Source organism: Ursus maritimus, unplaced genomic scaffold (genome assembly GCF_017311325.1).
Source record: "Ursus maritimus isolate PB19 unplaced genomic scaffold, ASM1731132v1 scaffold_24, whole genome shotgun sequence".
Taxonomy (NCBI): Eukaryota; Metazoa; Chordata; class Mammalia; order Carnivora; family Ursidae; genus Ursus; species Ursus maritimus.
Window position 1 is genome coordinate 2,291,277 of NW_024424897.1, and position 15,862 is coordinate 2,307,138.

At 62.5% G+C, this 15,862-nt stretch overlaps 1 protein-coding gene and 1 long non-coding RNA gene across 2 annotated transcripts; both read left to right on the plus strand.

The window, feature by feature from the left end:
• The first annotated feature begins 2,795 nt into the window (after positions 1-2,795).
• NPTX1 (neuronal pentraxin 1) lies at positions 2,796-8,880 on the plus strand. The gene is made up of 5 exons (XM_040639852.1): positions 2,796-3,239; positions 3,525-3,732; positions 5,755-5,999; positions 7,195-7,374; positions 8,120-8,880. The coding sequence occupies exons 1-5, from the start codon at positions 2,796-2,798 to the stop codon at positions 8,339-8,341; spliced, it is 1,299 nt and encodes a 432-aa protein (XP_040495786.1). The 3' UTR covers positions 8,342-8,880.
• Positions 8,881-9,188: 308 nt separating this feature from the next.
• On the plus strand, positions 9,189-12,240 carry LOC121104945. The gene is made up of 2 exons (XR_005837300.1): positions 9,189-11,044; positions 11,425-12,240. It is a non-coding gene; the product is annotated as an uncharacterized LOC121104945 (long non-coding RNA).
• Positions 12,241-15,862: the final 3,622 nt, after the last annotated feature.

The following is a 15,862-nucleotide window of genomic DNA, read 5'->3' on the forward strand; positions in this document are numbered from 1 at the left end:
TCATTAACATTTAAATTACACAAACTTCTAATTAAATAAACTATATTAAGAATAAAGGTAATACTCAGAACTCATCAATTTCTAATTATTTTTTATTACGTGTTACTATTATCTATGCCTGTGAGGTTACAGGACACCTGTTGCATACTTAGGGTGGGAACACCTTGTAATCTTGGGGGACTGTCTGTCTCCAGGGCTCCCTGCCATCCCCGCCCTGTGCACCTCTGGGGTGTGACACCCAGGCCAGGCGGGAAGGACCCCCTGCAGCCCGGACCTTCCCACCAGCTAGCTGGGCAGCTTGGGGGATCCTTCTCTGAGGGTTTTTGCTTCTCCAGTCTCACAGCTCTTAGATACCTCTGAGCACTGCGGAGGAGGAGGAGGAGGACGCCGCAGACACCATCAGGTCTGAATCCTCCCCTGCCCAGGATCCTGGGCCCCAGTTAAGTGGATTGAAAGAAGGCAGAGGGATGCGGCAGCAGGGCCCTCCACCTATCTGTCGGAGCCCTGCCCTGCGTGCGCGCAGGGGTCCCGCATAGCGCCTCTGGCCGACGCAACGCTCCCGGGGTCGCCCGGGAGGAAGGGTCCGGCCCTTGACCGCCGTCTCCTCCCCTCGGAACTCCACACTTCCCTCCCGCTGCCCCAGACTGCCCCAGGGCCCCTCCTCCCCTTCTGAGGCCCGCTCCTCCACCCCCTGCGGGGCGGCGGCATGGAAGGAGCCTCCCCTCTCCTGGTGGCGAAAGCCCGGGTCCCCGTCTTGGACGTGGGTAAGCCCGGCCGGCTCAAGACGCAAGGCCCCGCGGAAGGTTCCCTCTCCGTCCGCGCAGCCTGCCCCGGGCCTGGCGGGGCTCTTCTCCCGCTCCCACGAGCCCTCTGCCGCGCGCCCTCCCTCTCCGCCCTGGACAGCCTCGCCCCCGGGGCCCCCGCCGGGGAGGTCCCCCCGAGTCGCCTTCTAGCCGGGGGAGATCCGGGAGCAAACCCGCAGGGGCGCGGGCGGCCAGCCCCCTCCCGCGGCCCGGGCGCCGAGGCGAAGAACGCTCACAGCCCCTGGGGCCGCGGGGCTCGGAACCCCGGACTGCCGCGTGCGGCCCGCGGGGTCCCTCTGGCGCCGAGAAGCGGAGGCCGAAGGACGCGCGGGCTCCGGGAAGGTTCAGGACCGAGGCGCCCAAAGAACGCCAGCCGCGGGGCGCCTGGGGGCACGGGTGGGACGCGACCGCTGAAAGGGACGGAGGAGACTGGTTTCTCGAAAAGGTCTCGATAAAGGCGGCTGCGCCTCGCACCCGCGGGGCGACAGCCCAGCCCCCGCACCCTGCAGCGGCCTGTGGGTCCCTCGGGTTGGGGACCGCCAGCGTGGCGCCCCGACTGGGGGTCCGGGGCGTCAGCGGGGCCGCCCGGACCGCGGCTGCAGCCCAGGCTCCTGCTGTCACCTGGAGCCCGACCTCGAGATCCTGGAGCCTCAGTCTCCTGCGCTCAGAGGGACCTCGGAACTCTGACCGCCTGGGGCGCGCTAGCGGCTCGGGCCTGTCCGGAGCCCCGAACCTGGCGTCCCCACCCGGACGGGAATCTGGGAGCCGAGCCTCGCGGCGCTGCTACTCAGAAAACAGGTGCAGGGGGGAGGGGCCGGAGGGCGACTGTGAGTAAAGTGCCACCGTGTGGGGGGCTCCACACGGGCGACGACCCCGCCGATAACCAGGACCCCCTCCGCACCTGCCATGGGTGGAGAAGTGGGCCGAGCTGGGGCTCATGCAGTACAGACAGCCCAACGCGCACACGGACACAGACGGGCACGCGCGCCTCTGCGACGGGAAGGCGCTCCGGGAGCGCGGAAAGGTCGGCCAGCCAGGCCCCCTCGGAAGCGCGGCCGGCTCAGCGCCTCCCACGGGGCTGCAGGGAGCGTCCAGCCCCCGGCGGCGCCGTCTGCTCGGAATCGGGCCGGCTGCGCTGGCAGGAAAGGCTCGATCCGAGAAGTGCCCGCCCGCCCCGCCGGCTCGGGGAGGGGGGTGGTGTTGCGATTCCCCCGGGACGTAGCCGGGTCCCCAAAGCCCCGGGCCTGTGGAAGGGAGGCTGGAGAGCCAGCAACGAGGTCGTGGAGAAGTCCCTAGACCCAGGGTGTAGAGCGGCTTTTCAACCCCACACGGGCATCGAAGAACCGTGCGACAGCCCCGCGACCCCCTCTCAGGACTCAGCGGCCGTGGGAGGCTCCGCTCCCCAGCGCTCCTCACCCGGCACACGAGTGTAGACGATTTGAGTCCTTGGGGACCGGGTCCAGCCTTGAACGCTCCCGGCCTGGGCCGCGAGGGTGTTCTGTGGGGCCAAGCGGGTTGAACTGAATTCTGTCTCCCGTGCCGGCTGCGGCCTCCCACCCGCCCCCAGCCCCGTCGGAAATTTGGGGACATCATGCAGGTGGCCCATCCTATAGTCCCAGACCTAGCTCCGCCTCCGCCGCCGCTCTCGGAGCCTTCGGGGAAGCTGTGCCGGCTCGGCGTGGGCTGGGGGGAGAGACCGGAGGAGGCGGCCCCCACGCGCGCCCGAACGACCCCCGCCCGGCGCCGCGGGCCGGGCCGCAGACAATTAAAGCGGGATTCCTCCCCCGCTGACGTCGGCAGCGCCGAGGCCCCTCCCGCGGCGGCATAAAAGGCGCGGGCTCCGCAGCGCGGGCGGCAGTGAGGGCCGGGCAGCGCGGCGGTGAGGACTGCGCGGCCGAGCAGCGCGGCGCCCAGAGCGCGGGCCGCCCGCCGAGCCCCGCCGAGCCGAGCCCCAGGAGCCGGGCCGGAGCGCCGGTCCCAGCGCCCGCAGCCATGCCGGCCCGCCGCGCCGCGCGCACCTGTGCGCTGCTCGCCCTTTGCCTCCTGGGCAGCGCGGCCCAGGATTTCGGGCCGACGCGCTTCATCTGCACCTCGGTGCCGGTGGATGCCGACATGTGCGCCGCGTCCGTGGCCGCCGGCGGCGCCGAGGAGCTCCGGAGCAACGTGCTGCAGCTCCGCGAGACCGTGCTGCAGCAGAAGGAGACCATCCTGAGCCAGAAAGAGACCATTCGCGAGCTGACCACCAAGCTGGGCCGCTGCGAGAGCCAGAGCACGCTGGACGCGGGCGCCGGCGAGGCCCGGGCCGGCGGTGGCCGCAAGCAGCCCGGCTCGGGCAAGAACACCATGGGCGACCTGTCCCGGACACCGGCCGCCGAGACGCTCAGCCAACTCGGGCAAACTTTGCAGTCGCTCAAAACCCGCCTGGAGAACCTCGAGGTCCGCGCGCGCACAGCGGTTCCCCTTCCGGCTTTTGCGCCCCTCTGCCCTGCCCCACCCCCACTCCTGACCCGGCCTCACACCCCCATCCCCGCCTCGGCCGGGCGCTGATGCCCAACCGGGGCAGCCAGGAGCCTGCGGGGCCCCGCAGACGGCCACTGGCCCGAGCTCCCCGCCAGGCCGCCCCCGCATTCGCCCTGAGGGGACCGCGCCGCGGGCCTCCCGGCACGGTCCCCGCTCCTCGCGTAACGGTGTGGTTTCCCCCCCGCCCTTGCACCCCCGCAGCAGTACAGCCGGCTTAATTCCTCCAGCCAGACCAACAGCCTCAAGGATCTGCTGCAGAGCAAGATCGATGACCTGGAGAGGCAGGTGCTGTCTCGGGTGAACACTCTGGAGGAGGGCAAGGGTGGCCCCAAGAACGACACGGAGGAGAGGGTCAAGATCGAGAGCGCCCTAACCTCCCTGCACCAGCGGATCAGCGAGCTGGAGAAAGGTAACGGTCTGGGGGAGTCGGGGTGGGGGGGCCGTCATGCTGCCCGCAAGGCTCCCTGGGCCAGCAGGACCCTGCCTCAGGTCCCGGCTTCCTGCACAGCTCCTCCCCAGGCTGTGAAAGCCTGAAGCTCCAACACCCCTCCAGCCCCTTCCCGCTTCCTGAATCCCTGCCCTGGGTTTCGGGTTTCCAGTCGGTGTTCCTGATAAGGCTGTGGCCCCCTGGACTGGGGACATATGGAGGGAGGGGAAGCAGATCGAGGAAGGGATTGATTGGTGTCGGCTGCGCCCTCCCTACACACACGCACACACTGGAAGGATTTTTCCAAGTCTGATTTGTTTCATCTTCAGTAAGTTCGCGCTGTGGCTGTGGCGCTCCCAAGCCCTCCCTGGTAGGAAAGACTGGCTCTAGCCGGTCCCCACCCCAGCAGGGAATGGGGTGCGGGCTGGGGATCGTTTTCTCCCACCTCCATAGCACCCCTGCAGCCCTCTGGGGATCTCCGGTTTCCCCCCTTCAGGTGAGCCCCTCTCCGTGGCTTTATTTTCTGAATGGCTGAAGCCCTGACACCTTGCACATTCTGTGGTTCCTGGGTCACCAACTCTGGCCAGCCCCAACTGCACCCTGGGGCTCACAGATGAGCTGGGCTCAGCCTTGAAGTCACAGAAATCAAACAAGGTTGTAAAAGTGGGTGGGGGGTTCCTGGGCTTGGAGCAGGGCCACGTGACCCTTCTTGGACCGCAAAATGTGCCGGATGGATTTAAACAGTGCCATCTTAAGGCTCGTTATGTAACTGAAAAACAGATCAGGGGAAGGGACGGGGGAGGGAGGGGGGAGGGAAGGAGGGGAGATTGGGGGGAATGAAAAACAGCCCCTAGAGAGGCCAGGGGCTGGATCTGCTCCAAGGTGTGTGTTGGGGGGGGCGGGAACACAAGCCTAGGATGGTTGGGGGGGCACTGAGGGGGCTAGCCCTGCTGTTCCCTGATACCTGAATGGATGGAGGGTTGTTGGCCCAGCAGGATGCCTTCTAGAAATAATTCTTGGCCTGGGGGCCTGTTTCCTTGTGGACTCCCTGGCAAGCCCCAGCACACCCAGGAACTGGCAGGTGTGCGTCTTCCTGGCTCAGGGCCCCGTGCCTGTGCCCACTGCCGGCTTGGAATGTTTTGCCTGGAGTCAGTCACACCATACCCAGGGCCACAGCTACAGTGCGTGTGTGGGTTGGGAGGGGGCAGACAAGCGTTCCCCGAGACATCACTGGCAGGCAGGGAGCTGGTGGCTGTTGTGTAAAGGGAGGCTGTCAGGCCAGGAGCCTGATTTTTCAGGAAACACGGCAAGTTCGCCCTGAGAATGAGTGGCCAGTCCTCAAAGCAGTCACCTGGGGGGCCCTGGCTCCCTGCTGTCCTGCCCTCTCAGCAGGGCTCCAGGCAGGGTTGCTAGAAGAGCCTCTCTCCTGTGGGGTAGATAGGATTCTGGAAATAGCCAGAGTCCTCAGGGCTCGTTGATTGGATCAGAAGGGCGGCCAGGGACTGCAGCATGTCCCGGTCTCAAGGGGAGTGTGCTCGACACCAGGGGCCTGCTTGTCTCGGGTGGGGTTCCAAGAGAAATATTTGTGAACGGCCGAAGGGGCTGCTCCGGGGGGCAGCCGGCCTCTTTCAGGCCAGAGGAGACCTCCTCCCTCTGTGGCCACACCACCAAGGGCCGGTTTTTCTGGTGTGCGCTGACCCATTCCCTGCCCATGGCCACCATGGTCCCCCCACCCCCACCCCAGCCTCCCTGGGGGGGGGCAGGATATGGGAGCCTGAGCAGCAAGCGCAGAGATCTTGGGTCAGCTCTTTTGTTCTGGCTCTGTGCCCTAGGGCAGGGCAAAGCACTTGACCCCGCAGGGCCTCGCTGGGCAGCTGTAGAATGGAGAAGAGTCTGCTCCTGGCTTCCCAGAGCTGGGGGGGGGGGAGGGGAGCACGGCGTGGGTTTCCAACAGGACCAGTGCCTCGAGGTGCAGATGACGGGACTGTGTCCTGTCCTTTCCAGGTCAGAAGGACAACCGCCCCGGAGACAAGTTCCAGCTCACGTTCCCGCTGCGGACCAACTACATGTACGCCAAGGTGAAGAAGAGCCTGCCCGAGATGTACGCCTTCTCCGTGTGCATGTGGCTCAAGTCCAGCGCGGCCCCCGGGGTGGGCACGCCCTTCTCCTACGCCGTGCCGGGCCAGGCCAACGAGCTGGTCCTCATCGAGTGGGGCAACAATCCCATGGAAATCCTCATCAACGACAAGGTAACGCCCCCAGCCGTCTGGACTCGCAGGACAGCAGAGCGAGCGCCCCAGGCCCCCGCCCCCCGCTGCCGGGGCAGGTCTGCAGCCGGGCCCCCACAGCAGGGCCCATCGGACCGGGGAAGCAAAGGGGAGGAGGGGCGCCCGCACCCACACTCCCTGAACAGCGTGAAGCTGGAACTTTCCCAGACAGAGGCCTCCCGGGGTGGGGGGTGGCATAGGCTGACCCAGGGGGTCCTGCCTCCCTCCCATCGAACGCCGGCTCCTCCTCCCCCAGCTCGCCTCAGAACCGGCTTTGCTCCTTGTATGGGGAGGACCGCAGATGCTCTGGGGTGGTGAAGCTACCCCTAGAGATTCTTCCAGAGTCCAAATCTATCCTGTTCAACCCCTCAGCCCTGGGAGGAGCCCTTGGAGGGTGGGCCTTTCCCCTCCGGGGAGCCTTCTCCGAAGCGGTGAATGGGCTGCCAGCCCTCAGGCTCCCTGGTCTCTGTGGCAGCACTGGTAGGAAACAGCTCAATCCCAGGCTGCGGATTCGAATCCCGGACCCTGCGTTGCCGCCTTGACCAGCAAGGGTGTTTCCTTGCTGGGCCCCACGTCCCCAGGTTAAAGGGTGTGCGGGTCCTTTTGTCTGCCGCACCATCGCCCCCTGGAATGCTAGCGGGGGGCATCCCAGGCCGGAGGCTGGCCTGAGCTTTAGAAGACCTGGCGTCTCAGGCTGTACAGAGGCTGGGCGGGTATAGACCCTGAAGATCTGGCAGTTTCGTGTTGGCGGAGAGCAGAGAGGCGCAGGCCGCAGCAGCGAGCTGAGACCCCAGCAGTGGGACCCCCCCGCCAGGGCTGGTTTTGTAGACCAGCAGGGAAGAAGGAGGGTGAGGAGGGGTGAGGCCACTGTGCGTTCAGATCGATCGCAGGGGCCCCCTGACAAGTCGTCACATGTCCTGTGGGACTCCATGATGCGTCGACGGATGGGGCTGGCGGACGGTAAGGTCGCGGGGGCAGGTGCTGAGAGAATTCGGTAATGGCTCTTGGTATTTATTTTAAACGTCGTGATAGGAAGAGTAACGGTTAACGCGGTGAGTAGTGACAATCACCGACCCTCCGTTGTGCCCCTACACCCATCATGCCGTGTGTGTCCTCCCACCGACCCTCCGTTGTGCCCCTACACCCATCATGCCGTGTGTGTCCTCCTGCTTGCCAGGTGGCCAAGCTGCCCTTTGTGATCAACGACGGCCAGTGGCACCATATCTGTATCACCTGGACCACCCGGGACGGGGTCTGGGAAGCCTACCAGGATGGCACCCAGGGTGGCAATGGCGAGAACCTGGCACCCTATCACCCCATCAAGCCGCAGGGGGTGCTGGTGCTGGGCCAGGAGCAGGTACTGGCCTGGGGCGGGGGTGCTGGCTGCAGGGGGAGGAGAGCCAGGGTGGGTGACCAGGGTAAAGGGGGAGCAAGGGGGGAGTGGGAGGGAGAGGGAGCTGGCTCCCCCCATTCCCAGAAGGAGCCAAAGGGAGCACGTGACGCAGCAGTTTGGGCCAAGTCCCTGCCCTGGGAGGGCTTCTCCAGAAGTATAGGAGAGTGGGCTTTGCTGTCAGTGCTCTGGTGGCTGCAACGACCCTTTCTTTGGCACAGGAAGGCCAGTCTGCCCTTAGCGACGCGTAATTTATTTCCTGAAAGTGGTTTGTCTCCCATTGGGCATCCAGAGGGAAGCGCAGGAGGGAGGGTCCCAGGCCTTCTGTTCCCATTGGGCTCGGCAAAGAGTGACGTCTGAGCCCGTCTAGGCAGGGAGAGCAGCAGCGGCTGGCCCGAGGCCCTGCGTCCGTGGTGCCGCATGGCCCTGCTGACCCCCTCACTGGCCGAGGGACAGGCCACAGTCGGGCAGAGTCCAGGTGTCCCCGGGAGACGCTCTGCATCCAGTACAGAGGTGGCCAGTAGTGTCCCTTCTCCTGGGCTCCCCGTGGGAGGGGGGCCAGTGCAAAGCTGAAGACCCAGAGACAGGACACGAAACGGTGCTTCGAGGTAGATGTGAGGGCCCCTGATGGGGGAGACACGGACACGTGCTCCCTCGAGAGACCCCCACCCCTACAGCCCCCTCCACCTTCACCCTCTGCTTTCCTCTGAAGGACACCCTGGGCGGCGGGTTCGACGCCACGCAAGCGTTCGTGGGCGAGCTAGCCCACTTCAACATCTGGGACCGCAAGCTGACCCCTGGGGAGGTGTACAACCTGGCCACCTGCAGCACCAAGGCCCTTTCTGGGAACGTCATCGCCTGGGCCGAGTCCCACATCGAGATCTACGGGGGAGCCACCAAGTGGACATTCGAAGCCTGTCGCCAGATCAACTGAGGCTCCTGCCGGCCGAGCCCCTGCCCTCGGGCCGGCCCGCCCGCCTCCCCCCTGCTTGTGCGGTGATGACCCTCTTGTGTCTTCTTCTCTCCCTCTCCCCAGGAGTGACTCAAGGCCCTCACCCGTGCACGCGCACGCACACGCACACGGCCTGGTTCGCCCTCGTGCCCGGGAGGAGGCCCCGCTCCCCCCGAGGAGCCCGCGTTGGGTCTCAGGCTGCCCCGCTCGCGCTCGCAGGCGGCTGCGACATGGGGCCGAGCAGATGTAGGTGAGGATGTGTGTGGGGGCGAGTGTGTGTCTCTGGGGGGAGGTGCTTTCTTTCAGAATGAGCTGTCTCCTTTCTTCTTCCTCCGTGGTGTCGGGAAATCTCGCGACTGGTCGAATATCTGTACTTGCCAACTGTGGGAGCTGCCCGCGGGCCTCGGGGCTGCGCGGCTTCCTCTGCACGCACGTCTGTCTTTGCACACCGTTTCCAGAGCCACCTCTCTCTCTACCGCGAAAATAAATGTCTTGTAGCGGTTGGTCCGAGGCCGGGGGGCCTCTCCACAGAGAACTTCTCTTTCGTAGTAGGAGCGGGTTCTCTCCGCCTGTGCCCCGGGATGGCACCTCGTGCTCTCGGGCAGTGAGGCGGGGAGAGGCTACCAAGGGGCGGGGGCGGCCTCAGGAAGCGGGCAGTCCCCGCCCAGTGCCCAGGCAGCTCCGCTCGGGTGGCATCTGACGGTGGCGCTGGACTTGCCCGCCCAGCTCTCTGGCTCTGGCCCAGGACCAGGTCTGTGGCCTGCAGTCTTGCGCCCTTTCGGGGGTGGGATCCGTTCCTCCCCCTCGTCTGCCAGCTGGTGCCCCGAGAGGGGGTGTGCCCCCCACAGCCCAGGAAGCCAGCCTTTCCTGGCGCCACCCCTTCCGCCTCTGGCAGTGGGAGACCACAGGTACCCACGGATCAGCTCAACAGGGGACCTTTTAGACAAGGAAACCCACGTTCTGATTAAGAACCAGCCAGTTAGGGCCAGTGACACTGGAACCAGACCAGTGGATGAGAAGGTCTGAGCTAATTTTGACAGCCGTATCCCTCCCACGCTCCCAGGCCCAGGTCAGCTGGCCCGGTGAGTCCTCCACAGGGGCCTCCGGCAGCCTCCCATGTGGAGCCCAGCCCGGCCAGCACTGGGGCCTGAAACCCACTCCCCCTTCTTTACAGGGCTCCAGTCCTGTAGCAGCCCCTAGCCTGTCACCAGCTGGTGACCCCAAGACACGACCAGTGTCCAGGACCTAGAACTTTATTTTCCCCCATGAAAAGCACCCATACACACTTCCTTCTAGTCCTTCCGAGGCGGGGGGAATGTGTGTGCGTGCACACGCGTGCGTTTCTGTGTGTGCATGTGTGTCGAGAGAGAGAGAGAGAGAGAGGAAGAGCGCGAAGACGGACCATGCCCCAGCTGGGCTCCCTGCTCTGTCGTGCCATCTGGGGGTCGCACGCCTGGAGGGCACCCTGGACTCTGCCACCAGGAGTCTAATTAGCAAAAGGCTGGCAAGTCTTTCTAGAACTTCTCCCGCGCCACCTGCTCACCTGCAGCTGCAGACGTTTCTTCGGGAGGAACAGGGGTCCCCGTCTTCCGTTCCTCCCGGGGCGCCTGTCTCCTCACTCGCGGGTCCCTGTCGCGTCGGAAACCTAGCGCATCCGTGTGCGTCTGTGTTGGTGTCTCTGTGTTCGTGTTTGCGTGGGTGTCTGCACAGGACCCGGTCACCGTTCTGTGACGCATCGCTCTTGCTCAGAGGGTGCGGTCCGGGCTCCGCACTGTGTGTTGTGGTTCAACAGTGGCTTTTTCTGAGACCCTTGTGCTTCGTCAGAGCCCGTCGAGTTGTGGCATCTTTGGATCTGCAGGGATCTTCTCTGTTTGCATGTCCCTCGGGGTGGCGCGTCCCTTGCTCCCTTGGTCTGATGTGTGTCCCCTGCCTGCATGGACTTCTGGTTCTGTGTCGTGTGCCCAGTGCCACCCATTGTCTTGTGACCATCCGCGTAGCTACCGAAAATGGCTGGATAAGCGAGCCACGGGTGTCGGGGGAGGTCAAGAGAGGGATCGGTTTCCCTCTCCCTCCTCCCTACTCCCCAAACACACCAAGAAGTATTTTTCACACGTAGGTTGACAAGGAGCCTAAACAAAGCCCGTGATTGGGACGGAGCGAGAGCTTGGAATCACCCCTCTAGACCAGGTCGGCCCCACCCCTCACTTCAGCCCCCTCGCGGCGGTTGCTTAGGCGAGGCCCAGCGGGGGCTGGGTGCTCTCCTGCCAGCACCCCCACCAGCCCCTTCCGATCTAGCGGACCGCAGACCACCCTCCGCCCTGCGGGTGAGGTGGGAGCTGTCCGTTCAGGACCACAAGCCATCCTCTGCCCTAGCTAGAGACGGGCAGAGCACACCCCAGACGCGTGTACCTACGTCCCTTTGGCCTCCTGCCCTGTCCACCTTCCTGGCCCTCCCCCGAAGCCCCCGCGGTGCCAGGGACAGAAGCTGACATTTGGCTCCCTCCCCGCCCCTAGCTGGAGCCTGTGCCAAGCCCCTCGACTCCCTCACTGTGTTAACACTTGGCACTTTGCCGGCCCCAAGAAAGGTCAATGACACAGCCACAAATCTAGTCCGCGTAGTCTCCCATCTCCTCCTTAATCTGATCGGCGCTCCCTCTTGCACTGAATAACACATGCCTATCTCAGGTAAGCCATTTTATAAAATAAGAAGATACACAGCACTGCCCAGGCGGTGTTAGCTCTTGCCGAGCTGGTGTCCCACAGCTCCCTGGGTGTCCAAGGTGGGGGAGCTGCCGACAGAGGCTCTCCGGGCCCTCGGGGCTTAAATCCCACTGGAATCGTAAGCCTTCTTGCTTTTGATAACACAGTATTATTTCTCTTACTGTAGAAGAAAAAGTTTATTACCAAACAAGAGTATTTTTATGAAAGAAAAGGACAAACCTATAAAATTAACTCAATCTATATCTCCCTGGAAAATACTTTCAGGCTCCACCAAAACGTAGGACTGAAAGCGTGTATTTTGGAAGAAAGAGATACATTTTGTATGCTTTCTTTTCCTTTTGTAGATTCCCAGTTTATTTTCTAAGACTGCAAAGATCACTTTGTCACCAGCCCTGGGACCTGAGACCAAGGGGGTGTCTTGTGGGCAGTGAAGAGGGGGGAGAGGCTGGCGTGAGGCTCAGTCATTCCAATGAGCTCCAAAGAGGGGCCGCCTGCACTCAAAGGTGTTGGGGACCAGGATGTGAATTGGCCATTTATGGTGGACCCTTTGCGTCGGAGCTGACTTAAGTCGAGGACTTGATCAGTTCCAATCCTGGTAGAAAAAACTAGGGTTCCGTGTTGTTAACACGAAGAGGATAGTATCCTTTATAATCTCATGGCAACCAAAATGTGGCTTGACACAGCCATGGTTTCATCTTGTAAAACACAGTGTGTCAATCTGTTCAACTAATGATGGGAAATGTGTCACTTCCATGCACGGTGGTCTTAAGTGCAATTTGTTGAAGGGGAACAAGGCATTGAGGAGGAAGAAAAAAAAGCCCAATACTTAGAGTCCCAATTTTGTCTTATTTGCCAAAAAAGAAAAAAAAATCCAACAAAGCAACCCCCTCTGGTTGATGTTGTTATCATGTATATATTGTATAATATGGAAGAGAATCGATGTATCTTACTTTTTCATTATTTGCTAACCAAAGCTGTACATTTTTCATATGATCTGCAGCCTTTTGGTATCAAATGGGTCAAAACCATGGGACCTGCCACCTCCCATCAGCAATTCTGGAAATGCACTATTTCTACTGGTATTGCTTTTTTTTTCATTTTCTTGCTGAAACGACATGAATTGTTGAGTTTATTTTTACACAGTAAAGAGTGAAGAAAGACGGTGGTCTGTGTGGAGTGTCTCTTTCTCAAGCTTGCCAGTGCCACCCCGACCTGCCTTGTGGGGAGGGAGCACCCAGAGACCCCCACCTGCAGGGCCGTGCAAGCCTCGTGTTTGCGCGGCACTGTGCCCTCTGCAGTCCCATAGCCCTCTTCACTGACACTGGGACACGGTGGGGGGCTCCCCAGTTCACAGGTGCTGCTGACACGGAGGCAGAGAGAGGGGAAGGGACACCCCGGCTGGGTGAGGCCACACTGGGCTTGGGTGCAGAGTAACCCGCTCTTCCCTGGCTCCCTGCAGTTCTGCTCCCTTCTGGGCCGACGCACTGCCCCAGTGCGCAGCCAGGCAGGGCCCCAGGCCGCCTAGCCTTGTTCTTCCCAAACAACCCTGCTCTGTTCTTTGCCATGTCACCTCCAACTGGGTCGTGGCCAACGTCTGGTCACCTTCCCTCTTCTGGGGTTCCCAGGCCCCTTCCCTGCACTCGAGTATGAGCATCCCCAGGTCCACATAACCAGGAGAATTGGAGATACGGGAACCCTGAGCGCTGGCCAGAGCTTCCCTGCCCCTCGTGAGCCAAGCTAGACTCTGGATGGACCTACAGCTTGTGAGCTGCTCCAAGGGACAAAGTGACCAAGAGCCAAAATAGCCCACCTGGCTGATGGGTCTCCCCACAGCTCAACACCCCCCACCCCCAGCCAGCGGCTTCGCAGGAGGGATGAATCCCTCGTGTGCGCGAGCCGCCTGTTGCCCAGTATGGTTCGGAGGGAGAAGGTTGGGCCTCAGCAGGGCAGGCGGGCAGGCAGTTCTCCCTGCTGCCCCTGCGGGAGGAGCCTGTGTCCTCCAGAGCGGCCTCTGGCGGGTGGCATCCACCTGCGGGCAGCACATGTGGCCCCTGTGGCCCAGCCCGGCCGTGTGCCCAATTCCGGCAGCCGCAGCGCACGGGCCACCTCTGCCTCCCCCTCAGGAAAGCGTGGGGCTATGCCTGTGATAACTGAAGTTTCTAATCTCCATGAAGAGCTCATTCAAAAACTCGGGTGTTTTAAATATCCTTAGAAACAAATTTCTTTCTGCACTTCTCACCCCTGATTCTGGCACACGAGTGAACAACACAGGGGCCTCAGAACTGAACACAACTGCTCAGGAGGCCGCCAGGCCCGGCCGAGAGCTGGGACGCCGGCTGAGGCCGCCAAGCTAGACAAGTCTTGGAAGTCAGTGATTCCAGCAGCCTGTCAGATGCCTGCAACTGTTCTCGGCTTGCACACTTCTAGTGATGGGGAGCTCACTATCCCATGGAGACGGACTGTCCCGCTTTCAGACGGCTGCCTCAGGGAGTGTTCTTCCATCTTTCTGTCTGTTGTCTTTCTTGTATATTGTGCTCAGTTCCTTAGACGAAGCTGCACGGGAAGGCAGCCGCGTGGGCCCTGAGTCCTCACCACCCCTCAGCCACCACACCGCACAGGGCAAGGGGCGACCTGTCTGATTTGTGGCCTTGTCGGTTAACCCCGCCCTCGAGGAGGGAAAATCACTATATCCAGGGCCTGTGGGATGTCTGGGCTGGGAGAGCCTTGAGGGTCAACTAGTTCAACCCCTCCGCTTTCCCGATGAGGGGCTCGAGGCCCAGAGAGGCTGGGTTCGAAGTCACACAGCTCGTGTGTGCCAGGCTGGAATCAGAACTCAGGACTCCTGCCTCCCAGCCCAGCGCTCTCCCGGTCTGCCTCCCGCCGTGGTCCTCACCTGTAACATGTGGCTAACAGCCCCACCTGGCAGGCTTGTGAAGAGGGGACGAGCAGGTGTGCTCAGGGCCGGCCACAGAGCGGTAAACATGGGGGCTGGGCCCTCCCCTCCTCTTTCTGCATCACCAAGACCCCTCCTCCAGAGACCACTCGAGAGGGCTGGCCCTGCCCCTCACAGCCCCACAGGGCCTTTCCACGGACCATCCCCTCCTGGGGCCCTAAATACTCAAGGGGAGCTAGGAAATGCTGCCCAGGTTGGGGGGTGTGGTCTTCTCGAGGCTGGGCCGTGGGACATCTCGGCTGCAGCCCCGGGGTCTGGCAACTCTGAGGGACTGTGGTCAGCGTCAGGTGTCTCAGAAGGCCTTGGAGGCCAGACGTCAGCTCCTGGTGACTCCCGAGGGCTGCTTCCCCCCAGCACCACCCCCACCACCCAGGACCCCCGAGGCCCAGCCTGCATGGCTGACCTGCTCTGGGGGTGGTCAAACTCCCTCCCTTGATGCCCCTGCGAGGGGCATCAGAGAAGCATCGACCAACCCGTGGGGGCTCCGGGGCGTGACATGAAGTAACCCCTGCAAGTACAAGATCTGTTATTTCACCTTAAGTCCTGCGTTTCACCTTCAACTGCAAAGCAGATCTGCACCCTCCCCCCATCAGATTCCCCCCGCGTCCGTGTCCGGGTCCCCGCTCCAGGAGGCGGGCCCCTACGTCCCCCTGGCATAGAAAGACAGGGTAAGGCCAGAGGGTCTCTGCAGGCCCTTTGAGCTCCCCCTGGGGCTAAGAGCCGGTCTCCCCAGTCCTTGAGTACCAGTGCAGTCCCCCTGCTCTGAGCCCCTGCTCACATGGCCCCTTGGCCCCTGCCTCCCCATCAGTCCCACGGCCCTGGGACCTGCCCTCATCAGACCTTTCCACAAGGTTGGCTGTCCTCTCAGTGTCCATGTTGTCCTTCCTCAAATCCTCAGGCCAGACCCCTGCTCTCTCAACCACACATGAGTTCGCATTTCTGATCATTGGTAGTGGACCCGGGTCACGGTTTCTCCCCGGAACTTTCTTAGCCACCACGGAAATCAGGGTGCACAGAAGTCCCCACGGTGGGGCCCGCACCTCGGAGGTTCGGAGCACAGAGCCCTTTGCTGGGACCCAGTCACCCACCCTTTATGAGCTGGGCCTCCCGGCACAGACAACATGAACCGCAGCGGTCTCCCTTTTGGGAAGGGTGCAGGGCACGGGGGCAGACAAGGGTGCAAGGCAGTGAAAAGCCACAATTCATTCATTTCTTCACGAAGGACACATTTCCTGAGCACGGACCACAAGCAGGCTCCTGGGCTGGGCGCCCGGCTGGTGGTCTGCTGGGCAGGGGAGGGGCGGTCTCCGGAGGGTTGCTGGCCAGCTCCCATGGCAGGGGAGGGCGGGGGAGGGTGGGGGAGGGCCGGGAGGGCTGGCGTGAGTTTGCAGGCTTGCACGCCTGTAAGACATTGCCAAGGAAGCCGTCTGTGCCCTGTTTGATTTCTGTGCTTCTCAATTCAGGCCAAGGTGGGGGGCCATCTGCTAAAGTGGGCACAGATAAAACATTTTCGCTGTGCAGAAAATTGGCTTCTGAGGGGAGGCTGTGTGCTCAGCACAGAAGCAGCCTGCAGAGCTGCTGCCACAGGCGCCGGGCAGTGCGGGGTTGCAGGGAGAGAGGCGCTAGAGCGGTGCGGGCCGCAGGAACGCCCCTGCACCCCTGCCCACCCTCGCCGGACTCCGGTCCTGACCGACCGGCTCTCCAGGGCTGCTTCCTAAGACTTAGGGGCTGTTGCACAGGGGTCACTTAAGCTTTTTAACGGTGTTATTGAGCTGTAATGCACATGTCATACGCTCCACCCACTTAAAGTCTACAGTTCGATGGCTTCT